At 37.6% G+C, this 20,827-nt stretch overlaps 1 protein-coding gene across 7 annotated transcripts in view; it reads left to right on the top strand.

Moving 5' to 3' along the window:
- The window catches only part of GAB1 (GRB2 associated binding protein 1), a 115,849-nt gene that overhangs the window by 72,897 nt on the left and 22,125 nt on the right, over positions 1-20,827 (top strand). For 5 of the 7 annotated variants that reach the window (XM_025462348.3, XM_025462345.3, XM_025462351.3 and 2 more), the window contains exons 2-5: positions 4,770-5,064; positions 15,352-15,577; positions 15,952-16,032; positions 19,533-20,134. In XM_025462348.3, the coding sequence (XP_025318133.1) occupies positions 4,770-5,064; positions 15,352-15,577; positions 15,952-16,032; positions 19,533-20,134 (1,204 nt within the window). The remainder of the gene's footprint in view (positions 1-4,769; positions 5,065-15,351; positions 15,578-15,951; positions 16,033-19,532; positions 20,135-20,827) is intronic. The other 2 variants (XM_025462349.3, XM_025462347.3) reach the window with 1 other exon arrangement.

Raw genomic sequence — 20,827 nt, 5'->3', positions numbered from 1 at the left:
ACGTACAGCTTTCTATGGGGCTACCAAGGCAGCAAGGATAAAAATAGGGCAAACTTTAAGAATCCCAGATATTTTCAGATAACAAAGACTGATTTATGTGGGCCCATTTTGCACTCTGACAAAACATAGAGAAGCTTTTGTGCTGTGATTAGCAAGGGTGCTGATGTCAGTTCTCTTGTTGAGCATCAAGCTTTATTCCGTAGCTAAATTGTGCTTTGTACCATAATCCAGAGAACCTTTGTATCTGCCTTATTAAAGTGTGTAGTTTATGTAATTGCTTTTGTTTTCCAGTTTAATCTGTGCCAGATTCAATGAGAGTGACTCATTTTGTGACTGAGACAAACATTCACATTTGGACCATGTTAAAAATAAATAAATAAGTGGCAGGTGCTGTTGGCTAAAGTCTGTGTTTTAATGTTGTAATTTCCTGCTGTAAGAGTTCATCTCTTATCCTCTGTAATCACTAGTGCAACCTATCTACTGCACCCTGATTGATTGCTACTCATTTCTTGGCTATTTATTTTAGTTTCCAAGAGCCTTTTAAATTTGAACAGTATCATTTGAGCAGAGAAGCAAAGAAATGGCAGGGGAGCCACCGTTAACCGGAAGACAGAGTGACACATAAGCTGTAGCAGAAGGACACATTCCATTCTTTTCTGTTGTTCTCCTAAGGTGTTTTGTGCATGTGTTTTGGTAAAGCTCTTAGCTATGTTTATTTATTATATATATGTTCAGTATTGGAGCTCTTTTTCTCAAGTGGAAGAGTTTTTGAAAGCACACCTTTCTATTCAACGTGGCCCATCTGCCTAATCTAATATGATCAAAATTTTACAACCATAGAGTCTTAGGGGAATTCTTTCAATTGTACCGGATGCTGTGCTATATATGCATTGAGTATGTAATGACAAATGGTCACTGTTTTCATGGACTTCACAATCTGCTTAGAGAATTAGGTACTAAATAAACACAAAGAAAATTAAAATTGCAAAATGACGATGATAATCACTACATAGGTAATAAAGTATATTACATAGATAATAAGGTCCCTAAAACTGTTCCCTACTTTACATTGGGGGTCGTTGGGAAGGGAAGGCCTAGAAGGTCATAGCCTGGCGAAGATAGGGAAAGAACATACTAGACTCAGGAAAACCATGCGCAAAGTCTCTGAGGCAGGAAACAGTTTGGCATCCTATTAACTGTATTATTAGAAGAGAGCAGTGACAATTGATAAGCCTAACTATATTAAAAAGATTATAGAGGAACTTAGACAAGCACGGCAGCATGGCGCTATTTAGTATAGGAGCAGGTGATCCTCCGTACAATACAGGTCAGTGGCCTCAGAGAGCTGGAATACTTGGTCTGAGTCATTGGGGAATGGATGGATTATGTTCAATGGCTTATGTCGTAAGGCATTTTAGAGAGATTTCCATGCAAGACATTAAAGTTTTAAAAAGTCATTTCTGTATTTAAAGATGGAACCTTCACTATCTGGAGAAATCACTTACTAAAAGATAGGATTCCTTGATAGCCCTAGATAAATGACATAATACTGTATTTTCTTTTCTCTATTACATTTTACAAGGTTTACTGCTTGAGAGGGAGGTATCCATAGAAGCATAACTTTATTAAGAGATGACATGTATTTATTTTGAAATAAATAGATGTCTTATGTATTAACTGAGTGGATGTTTGTAATCCAGAAAGCAGTGCTACATTCATGTGAATTAACACATTAATGCTTTTTTTCAGTGTTATCTAAAGCATCTGTAAGAACTCTCCACTGCCTTTCCCTGGACACTGCTAATAGTTTACTCTTTACTTGGAGCTAGAGTGAGACTGAGATGTTAATTTAAAACCTTGATGACATTATTATTTAAAATTTTATTTAAATTCAATTTGGCGGCATACAGTATAGCACCCAGGGCTCATCTCATCATGTGCCGCCCTTAATGCCTGTCACCCAGTCACCCAGTCACCCCATCCCCCCCAACCCACGTCGCCTTCTGCAACCTTCGTTTGTTTTCCAGAGTTAGGGGAGTCTCTCATGAAAACCTTGATGATATTAAAGAACTACATAATATTTTTAGGCCTTTGTGATATTTCTATTAATCTTGCTGAAGGATTGCACCTAGTTTTTCCATGAAGGAATGCCTCACCATTTTGGGATAGTTCTGCAGATCCTTGGCCAGGTTTGCTGTATTCTCAGATATTTTCATGCATAGTAAATATTTCATCATAATTAGTCAACTCCTTGAGAGTGGCCATCATGAATTACCTACTTGTGTTTCTTCCTACATATATTTACAATGTAATCAGTAACTTACTGAATGATTAACTGGCTGATTTACCATTTCCTTGAATGGGTGCAATTTAAATACTCCATTAAAATGTTGAATCTTAAGTTATCACCCAAGTTAATTCAGTTATGAGTACGGTTTAAGTTCTTCCAAGAGGAAGACGTTCAAAGAGGAGTAAAGCTTAGTATTGTTTCTGGGCAGAGTTGTTGGGTTTAAAGACTGCTGAAGTGGACTGTTGCGGTTATTTGGTTCTGCTTTTCTTATTTCATCAGTGTAGATTTCAGGGAGAGTAATAGTAAAAGAATTCTAGGCTTCCTGATTCAGGCATTGCATCAGACTCAAAATTTAGCAAATCTTGCAGAGGGAGTATGTTGTGAGTAGGTATCCAGATTGCCACTATGTTTTGGGAAGAGAAGGAAAAAGAGAAAGGAGAAGGAAAATTGCAGCCTACACTCGGGGAATATAGATCTTATCCATATGGTCTTTGAACAAATAGACTGTCCAGAAGGACATATAGTCCATTTCTTTGCTTGCTTTTCAGCTGAGAAATCAGGAAAGCTTCTGAACCCCTTTCCCCTTCCTCCTTGCTACTTATGCCCCACCACCCCAAGAGATGAAAGAGAGAGAGAGAGAGATCGATCTGTGGCTTAAAATACGAAGGACTCTTTTGAAGTATCTTTATATTTTTTTAAAAGATTTTATTTATTTATTCATGAGAGATACAGAGAGAGGCAAAGACATAGATAGAAGGAGAAGCAGGCTCCATGCAGGAAGCCCGATTCGGGACTTGATCTTGGGACCCTGGGATCACGCCCTGAGCAGAAGGCAGACGCTCAACCACTGAGCCTCCCAGGTGTCCCATGAAGTATCTTTATTCTTTATGGCATGATATTAAAGCATGAAGAAAGTTATTGTTTTTCTTTTAATGTGGCAAGATATACCTAACATAAAATTTACCGTTTTAGCCATTTTCAAGTGTAGTTTCAGCGGCGTGAAGTACATTCACTTTGTTGTGTAACCCTCACCAGTGTCCATCTCCAGAACTCTTTCATCTTCCCAAACTGAAACTGTACCCACTAAACACTAACTCCTTATCCCTGCCTTCCAGCCACTGGCAACTACCATTCTGCTGCTTGTCTCTGTGAGTTCGATTGCCGAAGAAGGTACCTCATATAAGTGGAGTCATACAATTTTTTGTCCTTTAGCGACTCGCTTATTTCATTTAGTATCACATCACAAGATTGATCCATGTTATAGCGTATGTCTGATTTTTCTTTCCTTTTAAGACTGAGTAATATTCCATATGTATCTATATACCACCACATTTTATTAATTTCTTCACTCATCAGTGGATACTTGGGTTGCTTCTACCTTTTGACTATTGTGAATAATGCTACTATAAACATGGGTGTACAAATACCTGTTTGAGACCTTGCTTTCAGTTCTTTTGGATATTTACTCACAACTGAAATCTTTTGAGGAACTGCCATACCATTTTCCATACTATTATGGAAACAATTTTACATTCCCATCAGCAGTGTACAAAGGTTCCAATTTCTGCCATTGTCGCCAATACTTGTTATTTTCTACTTTTTTGATAACAGACATCCTAATGTGTATGAAGTTGTATCACTGTGGTTTTGATTTGCATTTCTCTAATGATAGTGATATTGAGCATCTTTTCGTGTGCTTATTGGTCATTTATGTATCTTTGGAAAATCTGTTCAAGTCCTTTGCCCATTTTTAAATTGCTTTTGTTGTTATTATTGAGTTGTAAGAATTCTTTATATATTATAGACATCAGTCTTTTATCAGAGAATTTATTTGCAGATATTTTCTCTCCTTCTGTGACTTGGCTTTTCACTCTATTGATCAAGTCCTTCAGTGTATAAATTGTAGATTTTGATATATACCTATTTTTTCTTTTGTGTTTCTTCTGCATTCTTAGTGGCATATCCGGTTAGTCATTGCCAAATCCGATGTTGTAAAGCTTTTCCCTATGTTTTCTTCTAAGAGCTTTATAGTTTTAGCTCCTATGGTTAGGTCTTTGATCGTTTTAAATTTATTTTTGTGTGATGTAAAGTATCCAACTTCATTCTTTTGCACGTGGATATCCAGTTTTCTTGGCACCATTTGTTGAAATCACTGCTTTTTTATGTTTAATGAAAACTAAGTCTTCCTTGGTTGGTTGACTTGATATTACATATTAGTATAATATCTTCTAATATCAATCAATATCTTCTAGTATTCTATTAGAAAATCTAATAAAAATAATAAATATGTATATATAGACACACTGTTAATTGATGCATCAGTAAACTTTGCTGGAGTGGTAGATTCTGTGGAAATGAATAATAATAAAACACATGACTTTCTCTACACAATGTATTTGTAAAATTGGTTTGATGAGTGAGCACCTTCTTGAAAAATGTCATAAATTAATACTAGATGGATATTTTGTTTCGTTCCTAGGCATGGAAGAGGAGATGGTTTGTGTTACGCAGTGGTCGCTTAACTGGAGATCCAGATGTCTTGGAATACTACAAAAATGATCATGCCAAGAAGCCTATCCGTATTATTGATTTAAATTTATGTCAACAAGTTGATGCTGGATTGACGTTTAACAAAAAAGAGTTTGAAAACAGCTACATTTTTGATATCAACACCATTGACCGAATTTTCTACTTGGTAGCAGACAGTGAGGAAGAGATGAATAAGTGGGTTCGTTGTATTTGTGATATCTGTGGGTTTAATCCTACAGAAGAAGGTAAGCTCAAGATTTTATTATTCAGCCAGAGTTCTCCTTTATTACTGCATTTTTAGAACAGTTATAAAATTCTTTGTTATTTCAGTTACACAATATAATATTTTGTTTATTTTTTATAATAGCTAACAACATTTGGAATCAGTTTGGGGAGAAATTTTTAGGAGAGATTTAACCATTATGGGCCAGTGTCTAAATAAATGTCTTCAAAAGATGACAAGAAGACATACTTATTTAAGAGCATTTCTTGAGTCTATATATATCAAGTTGAACCTTATAGTGCTGCTGATGTATGACTATTTTTCACCTATTAAAAACATCATTTTCATGTGGCTGTATTCTTTAGATGTTCTCTTAAAAACTAGGGCAGCCCCAGTGGCCCAGTGGTTTAGCGCCGCCTTCAGCCCGTGGCGTGATCCTGGAGTCCTGGGATCGAGTCCTATGTCCGGCTCCCTGCATGGAGCCTGCTTCTCCCTCTGCCTGTGTCTCTGCCTGTCTCTCTCTCTCTCTGTCTCTCAGGAATAAATAAATAAATAAAATCTTTAAAAGACAAAACAAAAACTATATTGGATTATGAAGTTAGGAAATAGCCAAAATGATTACCAGTACCTATGAAAAGCAAGTGACTGACTATCAGTCACAAAACATGATGAATAAGTAGCAAATGAGTTGCCTTAAACAGAGGTCCTAAAAAGAGCATGGAGGGGGATGGGGCTCAAGGTTTGGATAAGACATAGTGAAGAAAAGCTTCTCAGGTAAACTGTAGGCTTTTGAAGGAAGTAGAATTTCTACATAAGTGAAAAAAGGGATACAGAACCCTCTAGGTGTTGGGGCAAGGGAGAGCAGGGACCCAGAGATAGAACAGCATCCTACTTGACTCTAGAGCAGGGGGCTGTGAATGATAAGGGAATGGGGAGAGTTGCGTGAGGAGCTGAGATTTAGAATGCCTGTCCTGGGAAGACCTGAGTGGGTTGAAGTTTCATGAAGAATTCTACAGGTGGAATTCCTTTTCAGGTGCTTTAATATAGCTGTTCTGACCATTTATTCCCTGTCAACCTCTCTACTTCTCTTTCTTTTACAACAAACACATATCTAGGGGACTGCAATACACATTTAGGTTTGTAAAGTCAAAAGTCAGAAATAAAGGTGACCTGCGGCCTTTAACCTTACCATCTTCATGGTTATGCTCACATTTACAGTGTGCACTTCCAAATATCTATATTTAGGAGTGCTGGAGGTTCAGTGAAGGCTGGAAAAATTGCGTCAATAATCAACATCAAGTTTTGGATTGAAGTGAAAGAGCAATCATCTCTAATTAGCTCAGGTCAGCCTGCTGTTTCCTTTCTGGCCAGTCAGCAGCCCACAAGAAGGAGCCTTCCAGGACTGGGATTGGCCCAGTGGGGTGGGGAAAACCCCTTGACGAGGACGAGGGGATCCAGAATCCTGAGGGGGCAGCACTGAGACAGGAAAGGAGGCATCCAGTTTAGATAGGAGGCAGCTAATGAACTGGAGCTTTTCAACAGAGCTCTAGTGATTGAGAGCCTCAAGAAATTGTTCACGTGTGGAACTGTGGAACTAAGGCTTTGGTGGTTTTTGTGAAGTTACTAAATATGTTCACATTGTAAGTGGGTGTGGGAGTATTACTTCTAACTCCATTTAAACTCCTTTCCTATCTTCTTGCATATATATAGTCTATATTTGAGTGTAGTGGAGGATTTTAAAGAGAAAGTCACAAATGAGATAGCTCTCTAATGGTTACTTAATGACCACTCAGTAATGATAATTTTGGGATTAAATTACTACATTAGTTTCATTATGGGATGGATTTTTCAGTTAAAATAATTTAAGTCCTCATATATTCTTTTGGTCGATATTCTTTTGCCTGCTACCTGTTCAGTTTAGAATTTGCTTTTAGTGACATAAAAGTAGACCTCTGTCCTCGTTGGTGCCTGTACGGATTCAGCTGATCTGAAAGACTAAGCAGTAGGTGTTCTTCCATCTGTCTTTGTTTTCTGTATAATTCTCCTAAATACAATTAACAAAGGAAATGAGATACCCTCGTAGAGATACATTCTTTAGCCAAGGAATAGATCTAGTTTTTGAAAGCCCATTCAAGGGTGGGTAGAGTTGAGAATAAGGGTTTTGAATGCATAAGTATCTGAGAATTTTGCAAGTTTCAAGGCATGAAACTGGTCCATTTGTCCACCTTAGAACGACTCTCCTCATCTGAGAGTTTGATGAACACCCAGTCATCTCTGAGAAGAAAGAAATTTTTGTCAGCATTTGAAAATTGGTTCATTAATTGGCCAAATTATTGAATTTGCCAGAGCTCTACTAGGCTTTGGACATTCTTTCAACTTACGGAGGCAGATGGTAAACATTACAGACGTGGAACTGAGTGAGCATCTAATGTGGAAGGATTCATATGTAGAATAGTTCATACAGTTGATGAGTCCAAGATACATACTGTGTGCGCGTATGTATATGTGTGTGTACATGTATATGTATATATATGATACGTAATCATACTTTATTAAAGTATAATTAAGTATGATACTATAGGACTGTGTTAATGTAGTTCTTACCTTCATAGAGCTTACAGTCAGTCTAGTAGAGACAGGCAAATACTCTAGGAATTGTAATACTGGTGGATAACTATCCCAGTAAAGAAGAAATAAATAAGGACAGATAGCAGCTAATTTAGTTTTAAGAAGGTCAGGAAAAGCCTAGGTAGTTTTAAATGGCTCTTGACTGTAGCTGATAATGGCCTAAGAACTTTATTTTGTACTTAGTGGAACATTTTCATTGATATTAGTAGCCAGAATCAGCCACAATATCTATTTTTCACTTTATAAGCATAGTAATATAAGGAGGGGGGCAAACTCCCAAATCCTTTTAAAACAGATAAAGTACATTTGCCCTGAATGAAACTCTCGATTTGTGAATGTTTTATCTTCACAATATCAATAAAGGGGAGACTGTAAGAAAATTAATAGTATTAATCAAATTTGATACATATAATGAGTTGGTTACCAAAACAGCTATGCTAACCATAACTCATCTCTTCATTAAAACAAGCCACTAAGGATTTCAATTTGCCAGTGTTTTGTTTTTTTTTTTTAAGATTTTATTTATGCATAAGAGACACACAGAGAGAGGCAAAGACACAGGCAGAGGGAGAAGCAGGCTTCATGCAGGGAGCCCAATGGGGGACTTGATCTCAGGACCCTGGGGTCACGCCCTGGGCTGAAGGTGGCACTCAACCACTGAGCCCCCAGCGCCCCTTGCCAGTACTTTCTAAATGTAGTTTACGAGCTATATCTAAATGCAACTGCATTGTTTTTTAAATTCTACAATATGGATTTTTTTACAAGTTCATCCTGGCCTCCCAAATAGCCACAGTTAGAAATATCTTACCATGATGTTGAAGACTTGGGCTTCTCTTAAATCATAAAGTTGTAAATAAATCAGTAAGTCCTAAATCATTGAAAGATGAACAGTCCTTCATTGTATAGTATCAAGGAGCCACAAAAATATTTTACTGTATAATTTTTTGATTTTTCGTGCATAGTAGCAAAACTGTAAAAAGGCTTTAAAGTTAATCACTGTATTTCTTTATTCATTTGTAGTATCTGTAAGATTTATATCAAATTCTAAACTGCAGAGAACTGCTATTATCCTTTGTGATCACGTTCATGCAGTTTATATGACAAGATAAATATCAAATTACGTGTGTTCTTCTATTTACTTTACCACCTACTTTATATTCTTTTGCTTCCAAAAAGATCTCACCACCAATCACTAAATAATAGGTGTTTTTGTTTTTACCTAGATCTGTCCCTAGAGCCGTGTGCTCTTCCCATATCAGAGCTGAGTATGCTCTCACTCTTGGCTTAAAACTAATGACACAAAACCGTGTTTCACTATACTCGTGTCAGCCTAGATGTGGGAAGAAATATCCTATGCTTGGATATTACAGTCTGAGAAAACAACTATCTGCAGTCCCTATGAGAATAACTAGTTTTTGCTGAAAACAAAAGGAAAGAGGAAAAATCTGACCTGTGTTTTGATTCCAGGAACCTCTCAAAATATCGTTACCATGTTATTTCCGCTGCCCCAGGTGACCACTGCTATTATTGAATACTCAGAATGCTGGCAAGCTGAATCTGTTTTTAAATTCTAGCTCATTGAACTGTGTGCAGTTCCTATGAATGCTTTTATTTAGCAGATTTGAGGGTAGAAACTAATTTCTTTTGTTTTTCTTGGAAATGTGCAGATTTATTTTTGTTTCTACACTGAGGTGGAAGCTGTTAAATCTACTAAACAAGTGCCAGGAAACATAGCCTAAGGACTCTAAGCAGCTAACTAACTTGGCGCAGAGGTTCCTGGTCTAATTTCAGGGTAGAAGACTAGAAAGTTGCCTTGTATCAGTCAGTTGAGTTGCTTTTCTCAAAATGCCCAGATAATAGTGGCTTAAAAAGTAGTATAGATCTATCTAGAATAGATCCCTATTTGATACTCTTCACTTTAGAAAAGTAGGCAAACTAATGTAAGAATATACATATGCTCTCTTTCCTGTAAGCAATTCTTAATTAGAGAACTTTTAAATTTCTTTTTATTTACTTTTTTATTCAGGTATAATTTAAGTAACAGATCTTAACTGCACAGTTCAACATAGTTTTATATATCCATGTATATCTGCATATAGAAATAGAAATTTGTATAACTGCCACTCAGATCAAGAAACGAACATTTCCAGCCCCCAGATGGTTATTTCATTCTTTTTCCCAGTAAAAACTCAGAAAAAAAGCCCAAATGTAACTATGATTTTGCTTCTATAACCATAGATTAGTTTTGCCTATATGTAAACTTTGTATGAGTAAAACCATTGAATATGACTTCTTTTTTTTCCCCCCCAATAAAAGGCTGTGAGTTTTCTCCATGTAGCATGTGGTGAGAGTTCTTCATCTTCTGTATCTTACATCTTTTGATGGGCATGAACCCCCAGTTCTTGTGGTTGTGTACCAGTGGGTGGAATTGCTGTATCATAGGTTATATGCTAGTTGCTTTCTTACCAGCAGTGTAAGACACTCCAGTTATGCTACATTCTCACCTACATTTGATATTGTCTGTCATTAATTTTAGCCATTCTAGTGAATGTGTAGTGTGGTATCTCATTGTGGCTTTCATTTGCATTTTCCTGAGGACCAGTTCAACCAGAGCATTTATTCAGTTTTGGTTTTTGTTTTCTTACACATTTTCAAGCTACTGCTCTTGAGATCTTGATTCACCGAGCTCCTGAGATGGGGCTCAGGTACTAGATCTTTAAAAAAGTGTTTCTGATGCCATGGCACCTCTGGATAAGAACTAGGGTGTTTTCAGTACGTCCTAAGGGTTTTAAAAGTCTCCCAAGAATGTTTGTACAACCTGTTATGGAGATAATCATGACAAAGAAGAGAAAATATTTTAGCTATGATTGGGCTATGATTAAAGATCTTCAATTTTTGATTAAATAAATTGAAGAAATTGGGACGCCTGGGTGGCTTAGTGGTTGAGTGTCCACCTTCAGCCCAGGGTGTGATCCTGGGGTCCTGGGATTGAGTCCCACATCGGGCTCCCCGTTTGAAGCCGGCTTCTCCCTCTGCCTGTGTCTCTGCCTCTCTCTCTCTCTCTCTCTCATAAATAAATTTAAAAAAATAAATAAGTTGAAGAAATTGCAGGTTGCTTCACTGAAAATTGCAACTACTGCTATTTCTTGTTTGTATCTGTCAGATTTACTTTTACAAAATACTCTTCTATGAAAAATGGTGTGTTCAGAAATGAGGAGATGGTTTCTTGAGCATCAGTGATAATGCATACTCTTTGTGGGTAGACTTACTTGCTAAGTAGACATACAGCCTATCAAAATGCTTCTCTTGACAAAAAAAAAAAAAAAGTTGACAATAGACCAGGTAACTAGAAATTGATAGAAACAGAGTAACACTGACCTAGTTAACCTTTAATTGTGAACATAGAGGTAAAATTTTTGCAGTAGAAACCCAAAAATATCCTATCAGCAAATGTAGCCCATCTGGAAAGAAAAGGATCTCATCTAGTCTCTTGACAAGGACATAAGCAGTATTTCAGTTTTATTACCAAATGCTAGATACAGTATTGGCAGTAGTTATAAAATCAGAGAACCGGTCACATTAACTTTGAAATATTCTACTTATCAATGAGAAAGAGTAGATTTGCTTCCCTGGGCTTAAGCTCTTATGCCTTTTGATGTATGTGTATATATACCTACATATGCATGTTTGTGTAGATATGTTGTTATTTTGAATGTTTAGAGGCATTATGTGGGCACCCCAACTTCTGTGAGGGACACTAACCCCATGGCATTATGATTCCAAATAGGATAAAACAGTGCATTAAGCTAGGGATCATGTGGACCAAATTATTATTTGTGGCTCTCCTCACATTATAATTTGCTTCTCTTCACTAAAAGATGATTAAGGCTTACCTTACCATTACTTATTAGCTTTCTTAGTAAAATTAAATTAAGAATTTGCTCTAGCAGCTTATGAAGTCTTTAATGGATGCTAATTATACTCTTTATGCCTTCTGAATTAAGAGATAGGGAATAATTTTACACACACAAACAAACCCTAAACTGATACTTGGTTCTCAGAAACTTGATTACCAGCATTACTTAAAGCAGTAAGTTAGAAACCCAGGTGAGGCAGAAAGCAACAAACTTCGTCTGCTCAACTACTTGTTTGGTAGAATGAGGCAAATCACGTCTTTATAAAGTGGAAGAGAAGTTTATTTTTTCAGACCAGGTGGTTAGCTTTGACCAGAAATTTTATATTAAGAATATTCAGAGGATCCCTGGGTGGCTCAGCAGTTTAGTGCCTGCCTTTGGCGGGGGGCGTGATCCTGGAGACCCGGGATCGAGTTCTGTCAGACTCCCTGCGTGGAGCCTGCTTCTCCCTCTGCCTGTGTCTTTGCCTCTCTCTCTCTCTCTCTCTCTCTCTCTCTCATAGACTAAGTCTATTTTAAAAGATATTCAGAAACACTGCAGTGCTTGCATTAAAATGTGCAGAACTAAGTAATATTAATATGCGTAAAATAACCCCAAAGACAACTTTGAAGGCAGTGCATTATCTGAGCCAAAGTGGTAGAGCAGTGTTCCCTTTCCTTTTAAACTCCTTTGTATGCCTTGTTATTTAGAATGGTTGGGCTTGTTTTTCATGGCTGTTTGAAGGTCTTTTCTTTCGTGAGCTTGCTAGTGAATATAATGCAAGTTCTCTCTAGTTTTTGCCTCTTAGAAGTAGATGTAAGCCTTCCCATATTGTGATCAAGATATTACATATTTTTGGATGGCGCTCTTAGAGTGTATGTATTATGCGAAGTGAAATAAGTCAGAGAAAGGCAAATACCATATGATCTCACTCCTATGTGGAATGTAATAAATAAGAAACAGATGAACATACAGAGAGGGGGAGTGGGAAGGAGAGAGGGAAACAAACCACCAGAGACTCTGAACCATAGAGCATAAACTGAGGATGATAGAGGGAGGTTGGTTGGGGGTGGGCTAGATGGGTGGTGGGTATTAAAGAGGGCACTTGTTTGTAAATGTGGAATCACTGAATTCTACTCCAGAAACCAATAGTGTACTTACTGCCTGTTAACTAAAATTTATATATATGTATATATGTTTATATATATAGCTCTGCACCAATGCCTTCACTGTGTAAGGATATGTAATAGCATGAAAGTAGAAATAGCATTAATGTCTATGAGTCACAGAATAGAATAATAAATTATAAATAAAATATATTCATTGATAAAACACTCTCTCAATGTTTAATGCATCTAAATTCATCTTTTTTCCTAAGGAGTGAGCTCCAAATATCAGAAACACTGAAGAGAAAAAAGAGTTTTAAAAATAATGCATATTGTATAACACTATTTTAATTTCAATAAAACACTAACAAATACCAAAAAAAAGGAACCTTTGAATCCCAGTCTTTTTTCTTTTTTCCAAATATTGAGAGAATCTTGCGTCTATAAAGAGGGTAAGAGCTTTAGTCATTCACAGATGGGAGAAATGGAAGGTTAAAAATGAGATGGTCCCATTGTATTAATAAAACAAGGTCAAGGTCAGACAAATGTGATTGCCTGGCTAGGTGATTCTTTTCCTACCTAAGATGAATCACACAGTTCATTTAGTGTATAGCTATCAAATTAAAAAAAAAAAATTAAAGGGCGAGTGTATCTATAAAAATAGCCACCTGGAAAACTTAAGGAGTTATAGTGGAAAATTAGAATTCTCATATTGTTTTACAGAGTGACGTATTTTCAGTGTTGAGTTTCATTTGTTTTTGTCAGAACTAAAAATGGAATGAGGTTGTACAATTTTACCACACCTCTGTGGTATAAAAAAGAGAAGTATGTAAATTATGTTTGTGAATACAGCCTGTAGGGTATAGTAAGTGCTTTCTGACCACTCTGCTTCTTTTCTCCTCAATGTTGTATATGTTTTTCCAAAGACTTTTCTTTAAAAGGTAAGTATTTTTCATAGTTCTATTAAGTTTAACAATCCACAAGGATTTACTGAGTCACTGATTAATCTATGGCCTTTAAAATTCCCTTAAATGAATCTTTTAGATTTGTAATTGAGTCAGAAGAGTAAAACATTATTTCATAAGTATATTATATATACTATATTTAATCAACATCTGTTAGACATATTAAGATATTTATGAGTTCCCACTGAAATCATAGCATTATGTCACATAAATGCCCTGCCAAAATATTATTCTATTCTCAGCATTTTCTTTTCTCACCTTTTGTAAATAAGAAAGATATAAGTAATAAATGTGTGGCATAGAATGTTCGATTTTATTAGATGAGCTTGTATGAAGATTTGCCAGTGCATGCAGCATAACAGAGATAAAAATGTTAGAAATTAGCTCAACTTTTATTTACTCAGGCTAAACTGTCCAACTGAAAGAAGTCTTCAGACTTTTAATTAGCATCTAATAGGGCTCAGATATTTCTTAAGGAGCAAATTCCAAACTGTACATTCAATTGAATGGGTCTTGAAGATTTGGAAGTATCCTTTGCCTTAATTTCTTCCAACATGACATAGAGAAAGTGCTATGTGAGTTTGCACTGGGTAAATGAAACAGTTCTGAGCACCTACAACATGGAGGGCAAACTGAGGTATAGGAGTTCTGATCCTTTTCTATTCTGACACAGATAGTAAACAAATTTGTTTTTTCATATATGAGCATTTATCTTTTTCTGGGTTTATAGCCTTGTATTCCTATCCAGACGAACAGAATTTTTTTCTTCTGGGCTCCTCCACGTTTATTTGGTAGTGTCAAAGGGTTTTCAACTTGTTTTCAGATTACTTCACTCTAAACAATTTAGCTAGTTCCATAGGTCTTCTCAGAACATTGTTAAGTGCTTAATAAATTATTTCTTTACTTGCTAGCCCCTTTTGCATGAAAATTTTTTACAGAAGTCCAGTAAATGGTACTTGAGGCTATAAGCTAAGGGAAGAAGAAATGTCTTAAAGACAAGTTCCTTCCCAGAACATGAATCCCACAATTAGACCTATTTCTCCTTAATCTGCTGAGGAGTTGAAAGGAAAAAAATGAATAGCAAAATAAAGATGGGACAAAGAGGTAGTCCTTGTGCCTGTAGATGCCACATAATAAAATGGACCTCCTTGGAAAGTTGGCTTGGCTTGGGAAACACTTTGGTTTGTTGTTTTGTTTTAAAGATTTATTTATTTGAGAGAGAGTACGGTGGGGAGGGGCAGAGAGAGAGAATCCTCAGGCCGACTCCCTGCTGAGCGTGGAGCCCAACCCAGGGGTTGATTCCAGGACCCTGAGATCATGACCTGAGCTGAAACCAAGAGTCAGGCTCTTAACTGACTGAGCCAGCCAGGCACCCTGACTTTGTTTTTTATCATAGAAAAAATCTCTCTCTTGTGCTAAGATGATAGAACATCTTCATTGTCGGTAGCCTCAAAACTAAAGACTGTTCAAGGCAAAGTTAACCGCTTTATTACAGCCTCTGGACAAAAGAACCCTATTCTTCAGATCTCTTTGACAAGAGCCAATTATTACCTGTATAATGTTGCTATTTAGGTAGTATTTGTTTCAACTGACATTGTCATGATTTATCATGCTTTTGTGTGTTTAAACAGTTTATCTCCAAACTTTGAAGTAGCTTTATTTGAGAAAAAATTCTTTAATTGGAATAGATGATGATAGTCACATTCTGGTGTTGCAGATCCTGTGAAGCCACCTGGCAGCTCCATACAAGCTCCAGCTGATTTACCTTTAGCTGTAAATACAGCGCCACCATCCACCCAGGTGGATTCATCCTCCAGTGTTCCACCTCCTCCGTATCAGCTAATTAACCTACCACCACACCTAGAAACTCTTGGCATCCAGGAGGATCCTCAAGACTACCTCTTGCTAATCAACTGTCAAAGCAAGAAGCCTGAGCCCACCAGGTAAACCACAGATGCCTGTGTCTGCGTGTTGTGTGTGTGTATGTGTGTAGTGTGTGCACACTTAGAAGTCTTACCTTTAAACTTTTTAAATTCTGATTTGAAGGTTTAAGAGAAACACAACTATATTGGCTTATATCTTAGGCTTATTATATTTCAGGGTATATTCCTCTAACATTTTTGATATTCAGGAGATTTATTGAAGAAACATGTTCTCTACTATCTTGGCAAAGGAACACTTGTACGTACAAGGCTCTCTTGGAAATCTGTCTCCTGTTTTATAGTCTTTGTTGCAGACTCACAGTATTACTTGCTTAACAGATTTCACTGATTATAAATGGTGATCTTGCTCCATTTCTTATGTGATTGTAAACCAGCCAAGGGTCATCTTTTGTTTCTGAAGAAGGAGAGGAATACCTACTACTAGAAGATTTTGAAAGCAAAACGATTCCATTGCAGTGAGTGTGTTGTGGTTGCTTTGGATCTGTGTGAGAAATTAATTATACAGGTAAAATCCCAATATAGCAAATTCTGTAGGATATACAAATTGGGTTTTAGTGAAATTTTATGACGTCCAATATATCGCTCAAAACTAAAACTCTCTGACCATGATACCTAGCAATGAAGCAGAGCTTACTCTGACTTTATACATTTTTAAGTAGAAGAAGCATATGGATTTCAGTGCTTGTCCCAAGGTATTATACGTAAAGCCTTTCCCAAATCCTTGGTTTCCCCATCATCTTCATTCCTACTCCCTTCTTTTCTTCTAAGCTGTATGATATTTTAATTTGGTCATCCTTGTCATTTGTTGTTTAGTAATTGGAAGGCATGAGGTAACGGTGAGAATTGGAGCCAGAAAATGAAGATCCAGGAGCCCATTTCTGCCATTAGCAGCCGTGTGATAGTAGTGATGTTTGGATGTTTACACCTTGATGTGCAGTATATAAAAAAGTGGGAATGAATTGCATAGTAGATGTGAAAGGTATTTTTTTTAAACAGAATGATTGGATATTAAGCATATTATACCGAAAAAGTTGTTGTTTTCATGGAGAAAGTGACTGTTACTGGGCTAAGATCATACAAAGTGCTCCTTCAGTTTTTATATAGAATTTGTCAAGAACCATGGTTTAGTTACTGCAAATTATTCCCTGAGATAATGGAATACAAACATTCCATAGATGGGTTTCTACATGTTTGTTGTAATGGGATTTTACCTGTTAGAGTAAAAAAAGAATCTTTTTATAAATCAACACTAGTTAATAATATCAAATTCTAACTTGATTTTGCTTGTTTGCTGTGAGTATTTAAAATTACACATTCGCAACTTTGTTACCTGTGCTACTAACTAAGATTTTATTATGGAGATTCACAATTATTTTTTCGACATCAGCTTTTAAAAAGCCAATAGCAAAATGGCAGTTTTTAGAACATTTTCTTTTTATATGGTATCTTTCAGTGATTGGTATTACAGCTTTCCTGTCATAGTGGAAATTATTCTCAGAATCCTTGCTCAGATATATTTTGAATCTATATTTTGCAGAAGTGACAATTAATTGACAAATATTTATTAAGTATCCACTATGTGCCCACTATTTTGCTAGGTGCTGTGAAGGTACAGACTAATTACATAAGATACAGCCCCTCAGAGTTTACAAGTGGAGCTTGTGAAGGAGTCAGAACGTGCAAAGCGTTAAGTGTTTGTAGATGACAGCAGGAGCATTGCCTCACAAACTTTGATTCATCCTGCAGGACTCAGCTCAGGCATGTACTCCTCTAGAAAACATTCCCCCCAAACTCCCAGGCTTAACTAAATGCCTGTTTGGGTTTTCATAGCATCCTGGTTGTGCCTCCTTATCTGTATTTTATCACAGAATTAGAAGTAGCTTGATATTTTAACTTCTTCTTCACCAAACTATAAGCTAGCCAAGGGCAGGGTACTTATTACTCATTGTACTTCTAGCTTCTCTTAATTCACCTGTTTGAATTCAGTGAAGTGCAAACTTTAGAATATGTGTAGGCTCATTAGAAGTTCCTGAAATGGACAGTGCAAGTGTTTTTTAAGGTGGAGGGTGAACGCTTCAAAGGAGGGATAGGATTTTGAACTACCCAGATTGGGTGAGAGAAAAGGACCCTGTCATTAGCAATCTGCATAAGAATTATTTGAGGGAAAGGCAAGGTGAGAGTGAAGGGTGGGAGAAAGGTGAGGAGGAGCGCCTGCCTGGAGTAGAGGGTTCCACTGCAGGAGAACATAGGGTACGCCCGGTGGAGCCAGTGATGGTAGCCTCAACACCAAGTAGAGTGGCTTGTTGGCTTTTTTTTTGGTTCTCACAGCCTGTTGGGACCCTTAACAGGATTTTCTCAAAGTAGATGAGTAATACGGAAATCACATCCTGAAGATACTGACCTTACAGCAATATAGTAATGTGGTCCCTTGGGTCCATTAGGAGGAGAAACTGGAGGAAAGAGATCCTCAAGGGCTTCTTAGGATGGTTACTGGTGTGAATCTTAGCAGAGACCTGGACCTGAACACAAGATGGTGACAGTGGGAATGCAGCAGGGAAATAATTAACTTTGTTAGAAAAAGGGCTTGGTGCCTGAGTGATGGTGGAAATCAAAGAGTATGGATCAAAGCTGATTACGTTTTGGGCCTCAAGAATCCAGATAAAGATATTTCTTTTAATGGCCAGTCAGAAAGGACAACCAATTTGAGAAGTAAGTTGAGTTTGGTTTGGCACACACAAGCAAGGTTAACACTGGGATAGCCAGGTAGAAATATATTTGAATGGTTTGAAAATACGGGATTCAGAGTTTGGCAAGAAGATGGGAGTTGTCAGCATTCAGTGGAAAGTCAAGGTATGAGAAAGGAGGCTTTTTAAATGATGTGCGTGGTAAAGCTTCAGAATACTGAATTCTGTTGGCTGTTCCCAGGTGGAGACCCAGGAAGAAGGAACCAGTCAGCAGAACAAGGCAAAAATCAGTGAGAGAGAAGGGATATTGCACTATGGGCTCTGTGACACCAGAGGTGGAGAGTTTCAATTAACAAGTGTGATACACGGTGCCAGGTGGTACTAAGAAATCAGGGAATATCGGACCTTAAAAAGACTATCACAATTTATTTTTTAAAAGATTAAGTTCAAGTTCCTACAGGACTTTGGACAACACTCACAGTAGTAGTTAAGGTATCTTGTTAACCATTAAGGAAGTACAGTGTGCTGTTATTGTTAGCTTCATTCTGGATTTTGCCCAAATTTTGTGATACCACAAAAGGCAGAGACTAGGAATGGACCAAAAACAAATATATTCTAACGAGAGTTCTGAAGGTTCCTTTTTTTTCTTTTTTTTTCGGAGTTTGCAAACTCTGTGGCTTATATTTTGATCATCTTTATAGTATTGGCTAAATGTTTGTTACAGAAAATTAGTAGAAAGAAAGATATACAAAAGCCTTCAAGTTGCCACCTCCTTGTAGATGACATTGAATTTCTGCAATCCCACAGTCTTACGGAACAGCAGGTGCCAGAGGTGGGCTGAGTAAGGAACAAGTGGACCTACTTGGTAAACGGTGTTGGCCCAAGGGTTCTGCATGCTCTTCAGAGGAAATGCTCTTCCTTGTGTCTATGCCTTAATCATTTACCTTTCTTGGAGTTGTGTACCTTTCTAATTCTAGTGCCTCAGGGATCAGGGTTTTATGTGTGGATTTAATAGGTGCCGTTGGGGGTGTGGGCTGGGACAGGACAGGAATTAGAGAGAATGCTTTTGGTGGTTTTGTGGTGGTGGTTGTGTTGTCTGGTGTAATCATAAAAACTAAGAAGCATTCATGCTTTAAATCTTACGGATCGCACAAAAAAATCGAATGAGAAAAGCCATGTATTTTGATTGCTGAGCTATAAATATATTTATTAAAATGTAGTCTTATGTCTTCACCATGTTTTATTTTCTGTCATTAACAATTTTTATTTAGAACACATGCTGATTCTGCAAAATCCACCTCTTCTGAAACAGACTGCAATGATAACGTCCCTTCTCATAAAAATCCTGCTTCCTCCCAGAGCAAACATGGAGTGAATGGCTTTTTTCAGCAGCAAATGATGTATGACTCTCCACCGTCTCGTGCTGCCTCTGTTTCTGTAGACTCCAGCCTTTATAACCTGCCCAGGAGCTACTCCCACGATGTTTTACCAAAGGTGTCTCCATCCAGTACCGAGGCAGATGGAGAACTCTATGTTTTTAATACCCCATCTGGGACATCAAGTGTAGAGACTCAAATGAGGCATGTATCTATTAGTTATGACATTCCTCCAACACCTGGTAATACTTACCAGATTCCACGAACATTTCCAGAAGGAACTTTGGGACAGACGTCAAAGCTAGACACTATTCCAGATCTTCCTCCTCCTCGGCCACCGAAACCACATCCAGCTCATGACCGATCTCCTGTGGAAACGTGCAGTATCACACGCACGGCCTCAGATACTGACAGTAGTTACTGTATCCCTACAGCAGGGATGCCACCATCACGTAGTAATACCATTTCCACTGTGGATTTGAACAAATTGCGAAAAGGTCAGCTCTAAGTGGCTTCTACTGTGTTAGAGGTTAATGATAGAAAATCTGTGCATCTGAATATTTGTTCTTTTTAGCATAGTATGATGTTAAATGATAGTCCTTTTCTTCCTTCAGCTCTGGAGTTACCCACTCATGTAGCGAAGATATCAGAGTCTCAGTAGATCCTGGGAAGGGTGTTTGTGCATGCAGCGTGCGCCTGAGTGCATGTTCTGCTGGAGGGAGAAAGAGTTGGAGTTTTTCATCCCTGAAGAAGTATGGCCTTAGAGATCCTTTCCTGCCTCAGGAAGTGTGCACCCCTCTTTTCTGCTTTCCATGTATCCTGGGTGGGTAGACTCTCTGCTGGGACAGAGACACAGGAAATGGAGCAGCCACAAAGTTCTCCAAGTCATCCCTTTCCTGTATTTGTGTGCCATTATGGCCGCTTCTGTGTCACATCTGCTGGGCTCCATTTCCTTCCTTCCTCAACAAGCAATTTGTATGTAGTGTCTAACAAGTATACTCAGTTCCAGTCGTGCCATTCTGCTTTTTTTTGGTTTTATTTAAAGTTCTGAATCTTCTCTCCCCTTACCCTAGCCACTTCACTTAGTCATATGCCATCTCCTAGAGCTTGCCAAAAGTTACCGACCTCAGAGGAGAGAAGTTCAGTCTGGGTTACACTCTAAGGTTCTTAAAGTCCTAGAAATAGAAAGC

This window comes from Canis lupus, chromosome 19 (assembly GCF_003254725.2).
Source record: "Canis lupus dingo isolate Sandy chromosome 19, ASM325472v2, whole genome shotgun sequence".
Taxonomy (NCBI): Eukaryota; Metazoa; Chordata; class Mammalia; order Carnivora; family Canidae; genus Canis; species Canis lupus.
Note: the sequence above shows the minus strand (reverse complement) of the source record. Positions and strands in the feature narration are given on the sequence as shown.